At 39.3% G+C, this 16,109-nt stretch overlaps 1 protein-coding gene across 3 annotated transcripts in view; it reads right to left on the bottom strand.

Moving 5' to 3' along the window:
* rif1 (replication timing regulatory factor 1) overlaps window positions 1–16,109 on the bottom strand; it is a 101,121-nt gene that overhangs the window by 27,914 nt on the left and 57,098 nt on the right. For all 3 annotated transcript variants that reach the window (XM_073026374.1, XM_073026385.1, XM_073026394.1), the window contains exons 18-26: window positions 13,172–13,352; window positions 12,888–12,995; window positions 11,824–11,973; window positions 10,729–10,825; window positions 9,873–10,152; window positions 5,345–5,393; window positions 3,826–4,028; window positions 2,977–3,076; window positions 1,538–1,663 (exon numbers count right to left, since the gene is read on the bottom strand). In XM_073026374.1, the coding sequence (XP_072882475.1) occupies window positions 1,538–1,663; window positions 2,977–3,076; window positions 3,826–4,028; window positions 5,345–5,393; window positions 9,873–10,152; window positions 10,729–10,825; window positions 11,824–11,973; window positions 12,888–12,995; window positions 13,172–13,352 (1,294 nt within the window). The remainder of the gene's footprint in view (window positions 1–1,537; window positions 1,664–2,976; window positions 3,077–3,825; window positions 4,029–5,344; window positions 5,394–9,872; window positions 10,153–10,728; window positions 10,826–11,823; window positions 11,974–12,887; window positions 12,996–13,171; window positions 13,353–16,109) is intronic.

Below are 16,109 nucleotides of genomic sequence, written 5' to 3'. Positions count from 1 at the left end.
TAAGACAGCTGATGTTGTGTTGGCCCTCATTAGTTGGGGGATTGACTTCAAGAGGCTGCGAGGATATGTTGCAGCTCTATAAAACTCTGGTTAGACCACACGGAGTATTATGTTCAGTTCTAGTAGTGTGATTATAGGAAAGATGTAAGCTTTCAAGGCTGCAGAGATTTATGAGTATGCTGCCAGGATTAGGAAACATGTTTTACAAGGAAAGGTTGAGTGGGTTAGGGCTTTTCCTCTTTGCAGTGGATGAGGATGAGAGGCAACTTGACCGAGATAGTATGATTGGAAGGAGGACTGATAAAGTGGACAGACGGAACCTTTGACCCCAGAGTGGAAACGACAATATCTAGAGGACATCCATTTAAGGGGAACGGAGGAAAATTCAGGGGACATGTCAGAAATTGGTGTTTTTTTTTTTAAAAAGGCAGAGTCGTTTGTGTCTGGAACACAACGTCAGGTTGAGACACTGTGAGATGGTAGAGAATGATACAAATAGGGACGTTTAAAAGACTTAGATATAAAAAAAAATGGAGGGTTATGCGCTGTGTGAGAGGGAAGGGTTAGATTGGTCATGGATTGTTCATACAGGTCAGTAAAACTGGGGTGACATGGTAGTGCTGTGGTTAGCAATACTCTATAGCACCAGACACCAGTTCAATTCTCGTCATTGTAAAGAGTCTGTACGTTCTCTCTATGACCACGTGGATTTCTTCTAAGTGCTCCAGTTTCCTCCCACATTCCAAAGTGACTAATTACTGAATAGTGCATGAGTACAATTGAGCGGCACAGGCTTATTGGGCTGGAAGTCCTGTTACCATGCTGCATCTCTAATTAAAAATAAGAAAATTCCATTTTCAACTTAGATCCCAAGTGCCTTAACCATCTGGACCAGCCTACCATGCAGGACCTTGTAAAATGTTATACTGAAGTCCATTTAGACATCTATTATCCAGCCTTCAATCTTCCTCATTACCTCCTCAGAAAGCTCAATCAAATTAACAGACAGGCTTTTCCCCACAAAGTCATGCTACCCAATCAACCCTTAACTTTATCCCTTAGAACTCCAATGACTTTGCTGGCTCACCAACCTAGTTTGCTGGTTTATCCCCACTACCATTTTCAAATAAAGAAAGCACATTGAATAGCACCCAGTCTTCAGGCAGTTCAGCTTACAGCTAATGTAAAGATCTCCATCAGACACCCAGCTATCTTGTTCCTTCTCATTGCAACCTGGGACAGATTGAGAACCCCAAGAATTTATTAACACCTATGCATCCCTTGACATGCAACATCTCCTCATCCTTGAAGGCTTGCTCCAAAATATCAACATACCCATCTCTAATTCACTGTGATCCACATCCTGCTCCGTGATCTCCAAAATTTAACAAATGTAGACAACAGAAGCACAGAAATATAACCTCCAGAGTACACAGAACTGTACAGCAGAGTATGGGCCCTTAGGCCTATGATGATGCACCATCCTATATAAACCCACTCCATGATCAATCTAACCCTCAAAAGCAACTCAACCTACTTTTGCTGGAGTTTGAAGGGATGTTTTCTCTTTCAATTGTTCAGCTTTAGCTAGCAGCGAGTTTCTTTTCCCAACAGAATTTACATCCACGCCACTGATTTTAGCATCCAGCTGGGAATTTTCTGACTGCAAAAATAAATTAAATACGGTCAACAATGAAGCTGAACAAACATAGGATTTTCTACAGGTACTTGGTAGTCAGCAATGGCATTTACTACATCAACAAAGTGTACTAAAAGACATCAAGACTGTTCAAGCTTTGCAAGCTGGTATTCTGCAGTTTGATGACATAATTCTGCAAATTTCTACATTTGCTTTTCTATCCAACCATTTTCATCCTGCAAGTGAAAGGGACTTGGTGATTATTCATCATAAATATAAATTAAAAGTCTTAAGGTCTTGCTTCCTAATTATAGATAGCTCTAACAGAAAGGAGCAACATGAAACTTTCAGAGGGAGATTTCATAGCTAAAACCAATCAAAAACCACACAAAATAAAATCAGAACACACTGTTTTGCCCAGTAGAAAAAAACCAAAATCCATTGTTTCAAATTACTCTGCAATGACTTGCAAAAACTTGGTTTCCTCCAATTGCTCCGATTTCCAGACATACTGCTTGATAGGTTAACTGGTCATTGCAAATTTCCCTGGGATTAAATCAGGAGATTGTTGGCAGCGTAGCTCCAAGTGCCAGAGGGACCTATTCCACACCATCTCAAACACCAAATAAAATTAAATACCTATTCTTACTTGTACCAATATAAGACTACTTTTTTGAATAACAATAGTCTGTTGTGTAGCTGCCACAAAAATGTAGTAGCCTTCATTTTAAGAAATCAGTCACAAAGTTACATCAAAAACAGCCAGATAAGATTTAATGCAGCAGCAATTCTGTGATCAACTTAATTATTGAGAATTCAGAAACAAGTACTGAGATGACCTAATAAAATTGGGAAGGGAGAGAACGAATAGAGGATACTTCCACTGGTGCTAAAGAGCATAGGGACAATCTCAGGATAAGATGTCAGCTATTTAATGCAATGGTTGTGAATCTCTGCAAAAGAATAGTACTTGCAGATTTCTGAATAGAAGATTTCACTAATCAAAATAAAATGATTTCCGGACTATGACAAAAACTTGAGAGGAGAGCACAGCTAAACACAGATCTGCCATGACTTGAGTGAACATTGAAATTGGCTCAAGGAACTTTAGTGCCAACTGCAGCACCATTTCTTAAATTCAAAAAATAACTATTATTTGCTAGCAACCTCTAGTCATCTTCAATGGCAGATTTTGTACCCACATACAAGAAACATTCTCATAACCACTGGTGAAAGACAACTGTAAAGACACTGAAATGTGGCGAATTGGCTCTTTAGCATTGAATTCCTGGCTTGCACTGTAATTTTTGGTTTGTGCTAAGGCACAAACAACTTACCAGATCTGAGTAAGGGCCACTTGATTCTTCTGTCAACTCCAATGCCTCAAAACCAGGCAAAATTATGGGAGTTTTCTGCTTGACCCGACTTAATATTGGCCTAAAGTGAAAGGAAGGTTTTAGTGAAGCAAAAACTCGCTGTATACATAAGAAGAAAATCAACTGAACAAATACAGCAATTCTTTTAGATGAATGCTATATCAAATGTTAAACACTGAAATTTAAGACATGCATTAGAGGGAAAAGTATCAACGTTGTGCTCAGGTTTAAAATGCAAAGACAGAGGCATTGTCAAATTAATGGGAAGTACCTCATATTCCACAGGTTGGTAGCCTCCAACCTGATGACATGAACACTGAGTTCTCTAACTTACAATAATTTCTCCAGCTCCCCTCTTACCTCTTCCCTTCTACTCACCTGTCCATCACCTCCCTCTGGTGCCCCTCCTCCTCCCTTTCCTTCCTTCTCCTTTCACAGTTCCTTCTTCAGCCCTTCACCTTTTCCACCTATTACCTCCCAGCTTCCCACTTCATCACCCCTCCCCTACCATCCATCTCACTCCACACCTATTATCTAGCAGCTTGAATTCCTTCCCCTCCCCTATCTCATTCTGGCTCTTCCTTTTTAGTCCTGAAGGTTTTCTGTCCCAAGTGTTTATCCCTCTCCATAAATGCTGCCTAACCTACTGAATTGTGCCAGCATTTTGTGCATTGCTCTGAAATCAAAAATACTACAGGAATATGCCAAACGTCTGAAGGCACATTTAAAAATCAAGAACAAGTACAAGTGAAACATTTCAAACAGTTCTCTCTCAATCCCCAAACCCACACACATTAAATGCACGCTCACTTCAGCAACTGTGGGTAGTTTAGTGTTGTTGCTTTGGCAAAAGTAGCATTCCAAAACTGTGCAGTCTGGCTCCTGATTTGCCGGTTCTTGTGCAAGAAAGTGGTGCTGAGTAGCGATGACAACTGTTCCAGCAAGCTGCTGTCATAGGCTGAGGTGTAACGGGACTGCAAACAATGAAGAATGTCTGCATGCAACTTCTCTAGCTGCAGGGACAGAGAAAATAACAGTTAAACTGTTGCATCAACCAAGCACCCAACATCATAAAATAAAAAAGTCAAAAAAATTGATCCTTTTGCATCAATGGTATCAATTCATTCGGATCTTTGCAATATCCATCTCTAATATTCTGGCATACACGGGATAGGAAAATGACGAAAGTGACATGCTGATATTCCCCCCACCCTCAAATATTCTACCTCTGGCATCATTACATTTAGAACAGAACAGTACAGGCCCTTCGGCCCACAATCCTGTAATGACCTATGAACCTATTCTAAGATCAATACAACCCTTCATTTCTCTATCATCCATGCAGCTAAGTCTCTTTAATGCTCCTAATGTATCTGCTGCCGTCACCAACCTGGCGGGGTGTTCCACACACTCCACTCTAAATAACTTACCTCATAACCCCCTCCCCATACTCCCCTCCAATCACCTTAAAATTATGCCCTGTTACATTAAACAATTAGAAAAAGACTCAATCTATGTCTCTCATCTGGGATATCTCCATCTAGTCTCCTCTTATGATCCTTCACTCCAAAGAGAAAACCCTTAGCTCAAACAACATGTATCAGAAATCAACAGCAATAATCATTTGGACAAAAACCAGTCCGGAAGGGCTAATGGCAATTCAATGTATAGCAGATACAAGAAATGAAGCAGGTGGTGATGAAAAACATTCTGAATATGGGACAGATGTGGCAAAATTGAGGGTTAAATGATGAAAAATAGACTAGTAACAACATACAACAGTCCAAGGATGATAGAACATTGGTAAAAATGGAGAGAAGATGCACATTCCAAAGTGATGTACATGAAGACCAAAAATTCTAAAGCAGTTCAAATGAGCAGTCAAAATAGGGTGAGTCATTGGGATCCGAGAGCTGGATGTAGTGTTTCTGAAGTGGGCCTAAAATGATTCCTTTGATGCTGTTCATGTCAAAGCCTGAGAAAAATACTAGCTGTAACTTACATGGGGAGGGGGAAAGGCAATACAAGTTGGGGGTGGGGGGAGAGAAGAGAAAAACACTCCAGAATGGTGATTGTGAACTATACAGAACACCATGCTGACACTGCTTTAGGGTTATGGGGGGGAGGGGGGAGAATAAATGAGCAATTCCAGGTCTCATTCACTACCTTCATCACTCCAGCTCCTTCCCCCATTGAAGACAAAACACCAAGTTATTACTATCCCAAAGTAAAAAATAAATCTGCTCTTTTCAGTCAAGAACTCACATGCAATGCCACTAGGTAGAGGCACACGGTAAAACACTAAAAAGCTAAATATGCAACTTGATACCTTATTGGACAATGGAGTAGTGTACACCTTTGAAGCTCCATTAATCGGGCTAAAAAAAAACAAGAAAAATTAGGGTTTAAGTAGTAACATGAATTATTAAAGGCACATATAGGCAGCAACATAACTACTGTAAGAGACATGCATCTGATCTCTATCTGCTTTGTATCCCATCTTGCACATTTATTATGGTAACTAGTGACATGAGAGTGGGCATGGTAAGGCGAAGGGAAAAAGTTACATATTCTTGCTTATTTCATTGCCATTTGTAGCTTGGGACTGGCAGAGGTTGGATCTTTTGCAGGCTGCTTAATATCGCTGAGATAATGCTCAATTGTATATTTATTAAGTGCTAATAAAGGGTTTGAACTTTGGAGCAATCGTTGGCACTGTGGGCAGATCACACAAGTATAACAGTCCATACAGTCACAGATAAGCAGCAATTATTTTGTTTTTGAATTATGCCAACTACATTAACTGGGGCACAAAAGTAGTGAAAGAGCCCTAGAATGCAGATAATTGAAGAGATATTTATTTGGAGATACAGCACAGAGCAGGCCCAACAAGCCACACCGCCCAGCCACCCACCTATTTAACATTAACCTAATCATGGACAATTTACAACGACCAATTAGCTTGATAACCAGTACATCCTTGGACTATGGGCAGAAACCCATGAGATCACAAGGAGAACATAAAAACTCCTTACAGGCAGCAGTGGGAATTGAATTCATAGCTCCAATGCCCTGAGCTGTAATAGTGTTAACTGTTACATTGCTGTGGAACCCTACTCTGTTTGCACTGTGCTTCTACATGAACTAAGGCTACCGTTTGGTCACTCCATGGAAATTTTCACTTGATTTTAAATAGCCATCAATTAGAAAATACTTTGATTTGAAAAAGACTGTTTGTTCATCAAACTGCGTGTGTAGTGCTTTTTGTTGCATTTCTTTGTTTTAAGGTGAATTCTTGCTAGAAAATAAATCTCAGTGTAGTATATGGTAACATATATGTATATAGATAATAAATTTACTTCAAACTTTTCATGTTTTAATAACCATTCTTCCAAAGCAACATAAGCTAGAAAGAGGAACATTTGTTGCACTCACCTGAAGTTTAATAGTAAAGATGCACACTTATATACAGTCATGCAGTATTTTGCCCTACATTACTGCCAGTAAAAAGTATTCTCCCCTACCCCGCCTTAGAAGTTTACATGCTTTATTGTTTTACAACACTGAATCACAGTGTATTTAATTTGGCTTTTTTGGCACTGATTAACTGAAAAGACTCTCATGTCAAAGTGAAAAAAAAGTTTCTACAAATTGATTTAAATTACAATTATTAAACACAACATAGTTGATTGTGTAATTACTCACCCCCTTCAAGTCAGTATTTAGTAGATGCACCTTTGGCAGCAAATACAACCATGAGTCTGTGTGGACTAGCCTATCAGCTTTGCACATCTGGACACTAATTTATCCCCCTATTCGTTTTTATAAGACTGCTCAAGCTGTCAGATTGCATGCAGATCATGAGTGAACAGCCCTTTTCAAGCTTAGCCACAAATTCCCAATTGGATTGAGGTCTGGACTCTTGACTTGGCCACTCCAGGACATTAACTTTGTTGTTTTTAAGCCATTCCTGTGTAGCTTTGGCTTTATGCTTGAGGTCATTGTCTTGCTGGAAAACAAATCTTTTCCCAAGTTGCATCAGATATTCCTCTAGGATCTCCTGTATTTTCCTGCATTCATTTCACCCTCCACCTTCACAAGCCTTCCTCACAGCATGATGCAGCCACCACCATGCTTCACGGTAGGGATGGTGCGCTTTTAATAATGTGCAGTGTTTGGCTTACAACAAACATAACATATAGTTTGATGGCCAAGCAGCACAACTTTGATTTCATCAGACCATAAAACCTCCTTCCAGCTGAGTTCAGTCTCCCACATGCCTTCTGGCAAACTCTAGCCGAGATTTAATTTGAACTTTTTTTCCAACAGTGGCTTTCTCTTTGCCACACTCTCATAAAGCTGTGACTGGTGACGCACCCAGGCAACAATTGTTGTATGTGCAGTCTCTCCCATCTCACCCACTGGAGCTTGTAACCCCTCCAGAGTTGTCATAGGTCTCTTGCCAGCCTCCCTCACTAGTCCCCTCCTTTCAGGGTCACTCAGTTTTTGAGTGTTCTAGGCAGATTTACAGATGAGCCATATTCTTTCCATTTATTGATATTGACTTAACTGTACTCCAAGGGATATTCAGTGACTTGGGAAATTTTCTTGTATCCATCTCCTGACTTCTGCTTTTCAGTAACGCTTTCACGGAGTTGCTTGGCATGCTTTTTTGTCTTCATGGTGCAGTTTTTGCCAGGATACTGACTCACCAGCAGTTGAACCTTCCAGACACAGGCATTATTTTTACCACAATCAATTGAAATGCCTTGACAGCACACAAGTGATCTTCCTTTAACTAATTATGCGACTTCTAAAACCAGTTGACTGCACCAACGATGATTTGGTGTGCTGTATTAAAGGGGATGAATACTTATGCAATCAATTATTTTGTGCTTTATGTTTGTCATTAATTTAGATCACTTGTTGAGATCTGTTTTCACTTTGACACAACAGTGTCTTTTTCTGTTGATCAGTGTCAAAAAAAAAGCCAAATTAAATCCACTGTGATTCAATGCTGTAAAACAATAAAACACAAACTTCTGGGGGTGGGGGGGGGGGGGCTGAATACTTTTTATAAGCAGTATATACATAGCTAGGGTGCCTAAGACATTTGCATAGTAGTGCATTTGTCAATATGCAGAGAGTCCATCTGGCAGGATGTTGGGAATGGTGAGGCAAAGGTGGAGAGCCACAGAAGGGGTATGGGACAAATGGCAGAGAAGGAGTGCCAAGGACTGAGAGTGGGATGGGTGCACACAGCCCCAAGACAACAGGCAAAGTTACAATTGCAAATAATTAGTTTATTGATCATTAAGAGCGTCTCTCTGGTCTTCCCGCTCCCTCCCCTCTCCATTCCCCTTTTCCCATGATTCCCCTCTCTCTGCCCCCTTCCCACTCTCAGTCCACACTAGAGACCTAATAGAGGTATTAGGCACATATATAGCTTTTATACAGCTCTGTAAATGATAAAACATGCCTTCAAACGACCAGCGAGTTCAGAATCAGATTTGTTATCACTGACTTAATATCAATGTGAAGTTCCAACATTTTGTAGCAGCAATAAAAATGCAAAGACAAAAATCTATAAACTACAAAAAATACAGGTTTCCCCCGCAATCCGAAGGTAGAGCGTTCCTATGAAACCGTTTGTAAACTGAAATGGCGTAAAGCAAAGAAGCAATTACCATTCATTTATATGGGAAAAATTTTTGAGCGTTCCCAGACCCAAAAAATAACCTACCAAATCATATCAAATAACACATAAAACCTAAAATAACACTAACATATAGTAAAAGCAGGAATGATATGATAAATATATATCCTATATAAAGTAGAAATATTGTATATACGGTGTAGTTTCACGTATCAAAATCGGGAAGACAGCGAGCCGAAGTCGATTTGGAGAGAGAGAAAAAAAAAATCGGCACGTACACGCATGTGCAAACAACTGCCTGCACAAGGTTTCAAGGTCATTGTAGTCTTTCTCGGGGTAAACATATGTATAAAACGGGCGTCTTTTTTTGGTAAAAGTGAAAATCCTCTTTAGTTAGCGAAAACAGGTACTAATGTAGGTCTTTTGTAACAGCGAGTTGTCATAAAGCGAATGCCCAAAAAATGGGGGACACCTGTAGCACAAAGTATGAAATAGTATTCAATGACTGTTCAGAAATCTGATGGTAGAAGGGCAGAAGTTATACCTAAATCACTGAGTATGGGACTTCGGGATCCTGTACTTTCTTTCTGATAGCATTAAAAGACGACACAATGAGGGTGGGTGCTTAATGATGCATGCCACCTTCTTGACATGTCCACAAAGTCAGGGAAGGCTGTGCCTATGATAAAGCTTACCACGTCAATAACCTTCTGTCGCTTCTTGCAATCTTGTGCAATGCAAGTTCCATACCAGGCTGTAATGCAGCCAGTTAGAATGCTCTCCACTACACATCTACATAAATTTGTAAGAACCTTTAGAGACATACCAAATCTCCTCAAACTCCTACTAAAGTAGAGCCACTGATGTGCCCTCATAAGTGTTCTCTTCATAAATGCATTACTGGCCACTTGGGCCCAGGATAGATTCTCCAGGACATTGATGCTATTGTATCCAACTGTTTATTCTTAGATTAAACAGTTTAACTGTTTAATTCTTTGCAGCTTAACAATTAATTATCTGCTTGTATTTTAAGTCGTTCATATAAGCATGTAACAGTTTAATATGCTTCCTAGCAGTCAAAGTATGTATATGCAGTTGTTCAGTGTGTTCACTGAAAGTTATATTGGAATTATTTGGTTACTTGATTACGCAAGTGAAATGCCATAGAAAATCAGACTGAACATATAAAAATTATACATACTTTGATGTCCTTTCATAGAAGATGGATATGGAATCTGCTAATCTGGTGAACACTGCTTCAATTGCTGATGCCATTGACAGGTGAGTGAAGACATTGGAAAGAATGCCGACAATGCCACTTCCAATGGATACCATTCCAGAAGCTGACATTTCAAACTGCGATTCCTTGGAACTTAGCTCGTGAAAAGCATCTATGATTTTCACTAGAAGTTTAAGCAATGAAGTCAGATTTCCAAGAGGCTCCTGTTTTTTCTTTAACCAGTGTGTAGGTGTGTGTGGTGCTAGAGAGAGAAAAAAAAGGTGAGAAAAAGTTTCCATTATTTATGATAATCCTTTTGTTGCTGACTGAAACAGCCTTAGACTTATCAATTTTTTGGTAAAGAGCAACCATGATCTACTAAAATGCATCACATACACCACAGGCAAAAACCCTTGATAAAACATGTACTCTTTACTGTCTCAGTCCAGATTATAATACAGATTCAATCTTTCAAATCCAATCACAAAGGACAGTATACTATTTGTACAACAAATTGAATGTTTCTGAAATGATTTTAGCCTTTGCGTAAGATTATTACTCCATGGAATGCAAATTTTAGGTAATTCACTTGATACAGATTTAAATCAGGTTAGAGAAATAAAAGGAAAAAAACTTCTAAACATTTAATTTCAAAAAGAACCTAATGACAGAATGTGCTGTCCTTTTTCCCATTTAAAGCAGCAAGGAAATCTTATGCCTCAGGTCTCAAATTAAATCAGTGTGAGAACTAATTCATCCAGTAAAATTGAATGCACAGATCTGCACTGGTTCCAATACTGAAATAGACAGTGCAGTGAGGTGTGATATTAATACCTACTGTTGGCTTTTTGTTGAAACTTTGAGAACTGCGAGAAGTCAACACATTCAACCATCACATTTAAGATATGAACAATTGCCTCCAACGAAGATAAGCTCTGAAGAGAGAAAGAAGATTTAATAATACAGCTATTCTTTTACTTGGCTAGTATATTGCAGGATTGAGAGATAAGACATCAATTTACTCAAATTAACTCAGTTCTGTAAAACCCTATTTTTTTATAATGTTACAATGTTTCTACAATTATAATCTCCAATGTTTAAAATATACTCAAACTCCAATTTCTTAACTTGTATTAGGGTGAATATTCAATAAGATTAATTATGGCAAGTATATGTTGAGCAAGATGTGTAGGTGTAGAAATGGACGTAGGACTACCTACATTTACAATGCACTAAAAAGTAAATCACACACCAAGGCCCATCTTGTAAACTACCTGCTAGTGCCTATAAAGGGCATAGTAATTACAGAATAAATCACAAACTGGCAGTTACGATTTTAAAATTGGTTTACTGTTCCACCATCCATATATAAAAAAAACAAAACTGCCAATCTCAACGCAAGTGTAATTATTGAACTGCCATGAAAAATCTGATAATAACAGAACCAAAAACGAATCTATAGGACCTACAGGAAAGATGTCAATAAGATTGAAAGAGAAAATTTAAAAGGACTTCACAGGACATGAGGACCCAAGTTAGAGGAAAAAGTGTGGTGTTTTGGTATACAAAACTATGAGGGGTATAGATAGGGAAGATCCAAGCAGCTGCCCCGCCCCACTGAGGTTGGGTGAGACTACAAATAGAGGTTATTGGTTAAAGGTGAAAGGTGAAATGTTTAAAGGGGAACTTCTAAACTCAGAGGATGGTGAGAATTTGGATCAAACTGCCAGCACAAGTGGTGGATGCAGGTTGAATTTCAACACTTAAGAGAAATTTGAAAAGGTACTTGGATGGGAGGGCTATGGTCTGGGTGCAGATTCGATGGACCCAAGGGCCTATTCTTGTGCTGCAGTGTTCTATGACTATGACTCTTAACCCACAGCTATTTGATGTCACCCAATAAATGGATTGCTAAATTCAAAAAGATACTTACAGAAAAAGAGTCATCATCCAATATTGCTAATATTTTGACACTCAGCTCCTCACAGCATACATTGGCTTCTGCTGTTGCCACCAAAGCTGCACAACGTGCAAATGTTTTATATAACTCAGCCCATGTTTTCAGCACTGACTTCACTGTAGACTGGAAAGAGGGTACAATAAAATTCAGTTTTCATTAGACTACAAGAAAAAACATTTACATTCAACATAGACCATTTGTATATGCAACCTTCAATGATTAAGCAAAGCAAATACCTATACTATTAAGCATATTGACTACAGCTAAAACCATTTTCAATGGACTTTCAGAATACTGTTATGCCCGTCCATCCCCCAAATGAAACTAATTAGTAGAATAAGTCTAAACTCCCAATCTAAGTTACCTACCCAAAAACCTGCCTAGACTCACTTCAGCATCAATAGACAAATACTAAATACTACTGAAAACCACATACAAATAGGGGTTCCCAACTTGTATGTCATGAAACCTTACCTTTAACAGTGGAGTCTATGGACCCCAGTTTGGGAACCCCTGACAGCATGCCCAATGTCCTTTCTTCAGACTACTTACAGATTAATAATGCCTCACCACCATCCTTTTAAGTCTCTTTTTTAAAAAAAATCCAAAGTGCAGAATACAAGATTTCTCAAGTTATCTATTAAATGTACGAAGTTGATCCTATGTGCCACTGCATATGAATTCTCACCCTGTCAAGCCTCCTGAAGAGAGCCCTATCGTGTTACTCCACATCCTCTGCTAGAGGAAAACTTTCTAATCTTTCTACATTAAAGGAAGATAAATTCCTGGTTGACACGAGACTGCAACTGCAGGAATCAAAACAATGGAGGAACTCAGCGGTTAGGTAGATCTGTGGAGGTATTCTGGTCTTGCCTTTCCTTTCTAGTTCCTGATGAAGAGCCTCAGCCAGCATTTTGTGTGCGTTGCTCCATAAGCTCATCATTTCAAATTTTTGTTTGCACCTGACTCTAAGCTTCCATAACTTGAGACCAGAACAAGGTACAACATAAGTTTTGCATACCTAAAGTCAATATTACCTGAGGAAGATTTTGTTTGGTAAACAAGTGGTTGATTGGTAGTGTCAATGCAATGTACATAGCACGGAAGTCATGCTCTAATGCGTCTCCTTGATTTACTTCATTTGTCTAAAGAAGCAAAGAATGATACAAATCACAAAAATACAAAATAAAAACAATCACTGCTTTACTTCAAAAACTGAGAGTACAGTTTGTTTAAAATTATCCAAGGAATGACATGTTTAACTCTCGAAGGCGATTTACAAGGGTTGAAATGGAAAATGACAGTATTCGTTCATACATACCTGGGTGACCCGATCCGTCAGTGGATTAACAACAATGCTCCACATTCTCCAGAGGTGCTCTTTGTTTGCTGCCAGTGCTGCAGACTGGTTAACAACATTTAAAACTGACTCACTAAATGCCAGTGAGCACGTGGGGCCAGACAACCCGTAACCAATGAGAGTCTCGAGAATAGTGAAAAATCTAAATTGTATATTAAAAATAAAAATTAGAATTACATATCAGCTGGAAACATTCCTTAATAGTCAGGAAAACAAAAATTTAACTAGTTTATTGTTATGGTACTATTACAAACTTCAACATCTTCAATTATAAAATTAAGAATTATCCACTCAAGATACCACAAAACAAAATCAGCTTTGGAGTTTACATGTATATTAAGTGCATGATAGCAACTAAATTCAGTTCCTGAAGGCCCTTGAATTTATTCATTCCTGTCTGGAAGAATCTAATGGGAGAGATTTATTTGCTTTATCCTCCACACAAAACACCTCTTTGGTCAGGAGGGAGGAAGAGTCTAGAGAGCATGTTTAGGGGTTTCTGCAGTTGAAGGAGCAGACAGCTATTCGCGGTTGTAGAAGCAATTCCAGAATTGTACCTGGTGCTAAGAATATTGTCAACAGTTTTGGGCCCCATATCTCAGAAAGGATGTGTTATCATTGGAGAAAGACCAGAGGAGATTCATGAGAGTGATTCCAGGAATGAAGGAGTTAATATGCGAGCAGCGTTTGGCAGCTTTCGGCCTATACTCACTGGAATTTAGAAGAATGCAGGGGGGTCTCATTGAAACCTACCAAATGTTGAAAGGACTAGATAGGGTGGATGTGGAGAGGATGTTTCCTATAGTGGGGGCATCCAGAACTAGAGGGCACAAAATTAAGGGTCAACCCTTTAGAATAGAGGTAAGGAAGAATTTTTATTTTAGCTAGAGAGTAGTAAATCTGTGGAATGCTCTGCATAAATCTGTGGTGGAGGCCAAGTCCCTGGATATATTTAACGGGGAAGTTGATAGTACCCTGACTGGTCAGGACATCAAAGGATCTGGTGAGAAGGTAGGTGTATGGGGTTGAGTGGGATCTGGGTTCGGCCATGATGCGATGATGGAGCAGACTCCATGGGCTCAATGGGCTACATCTGCTCCTATGTCTTAATAAGGTCATCATAAAGTGGCTGCAGAAAATTCTGAAGTTACAAACTGAAAAACCGTGAGTCTAAACCCATAGAGAAAGGAACAAAGTACTGCAGGTAGATTTTAAGTGGTTAAGGATATTAAGTAATTCTCCAGCAATAAGATCGCACACATAACTGAATAGCTAGGAATGGCTCAGAAGAGACTGCACCTCTGAGCTGGGACGGGCATCATCCAAGTGATTAGTCTCAGCTCTGTTGAGATGCTCTGTCATTGCAGGAAGATCTGCTCATGCTAAAGAAGGTTGTATAAAAGCAATATGGCAGGGAGTTTGGGACAGGAAAGGTCACTCTGAAAGGGGGACAGGAATGCAGATTAGCTTATATAAAATAAAGAGCAACATAAAATATTAAGACCTTAGAATCAGATCAAGAGTGTAAAAAAGTAATGTCTAAATTTGTCCAGTCTAAGCCCATGTGTTTTTAATAAAGGTTGGGAAATTAAGAGGTGTGGTTGACTGAATGGTATTTAGGAAAGAGAAAAAGGGTTGAGTGCTCAGTACTGATTGTGAACATTGCAACGCAGGACAGAAAGGAAGCCCTGGAATGATCAAGAACAAACCAGGCCTCGATACCTCATTGTACAACTGGAGGGATTCTATTGAGCTACTTTGCATTTACTGTGAATGCCCACAAGAAATTGAACCTCAGGGTAGTTAGTGTATGGTCACTTATACAGTATCGTGCAAAAGTTTCAGGTACTTTTAAAAAAATGGTTTCAGATGGAATGATCTCCAGAGCCCTGATCTCAACATCAAGAGTGGTGAGTATATGGAATAGGCTGCCAGCAACAGTGGTGGAGGCAGATACATAGGGTGTTTTTTTTAAGAGACTCTTGGATAGGTACATAGAGCTTAGAAAAATAGAGGGCTACGGGGAACCCAAGGTAATTTCTAAAGTTCATGTCCGGTACAGCATTGTGGGCTGAAGGGCCTGCATCATGCTGTAGGTTTTCTATGATCCTATGAGGCTACCTGGGATGACCTGGAGAGACAGCCAAAGTCTACAGAAGAACTGTAGCAAGTTCTCCAAAATGCTTGGAACAACCTATAAGCCAATTTTCTTACAAAACTGCACTGATGCAGTTTTAAAGGCAAAGAGTGGTCACACCAAATATTGATTTAATTTTTTTTATTCTTCACTGCTCTTTATAGTAAACTTTGATATTCAGAAACTTTTCATTTTTGAAATCATCTTTGCTTTACATTTTTTTTAAATGTACTAAGTCTTTTTCATAGGACTGTATGTACTTTGATAGCAAATTTACTTTGAACTTTGAAACAGGGGTTCCCAAACTTTTTTTTTACACCATAGACTCCAACCATTAACTGAGGGGTCCCTGGACTCCAAACTGGGAACCCTGATTTAAGAAGAGGTTGAAGAATAGGAATGAAGACTTCCTAAACTTTCAACATACATTGCAAACCCCTAAAATTTAGTACCAAAGATCCGTTTTTAATCTTTGTAATGATGAAGTAGAGGCATACAGGTCACAATGGCAGTGAAATGAAGATAGTAACAAATTTCAGGGAGATGCGAACAGGCTGCAGACGGGCTGAGGATTGAAATGGACCCCTCTCCCTCGTGAGATTTAGCTGATTAGCTGGAGGAAGTTTTTTTCCTTGGGGTGGGGTGGGGTGGAAGGGGGGGGCAGATTATGGAAAAGGAGAGCGGGGAAAAAAAAGCAAGCTAGTTGCTGGAGGAACTCAGTAGGTCAGGCAGAATCTGTGGAGACAAAGCGATAGTTGACGT

Source organism: Hemitrygon akajei, chromosome 2 (assembly GCF_048418815.1).
Source record: "Hemitrygon akajei chromosome 2, sHemAka1.3, whole genome shotgun sequence".
NCBI lineage: Eukaryota > Metazoa > Chordata > Chondrichthyes > Myliobatiformes > Dasyatidae > Hemitrygon > Hemitrygon akajei.
The sequence above is the reverse complement of the archived record's forward strand: the minus strand, read 5'-3'. Positions and strand labels throughout refer to the sequence as shown.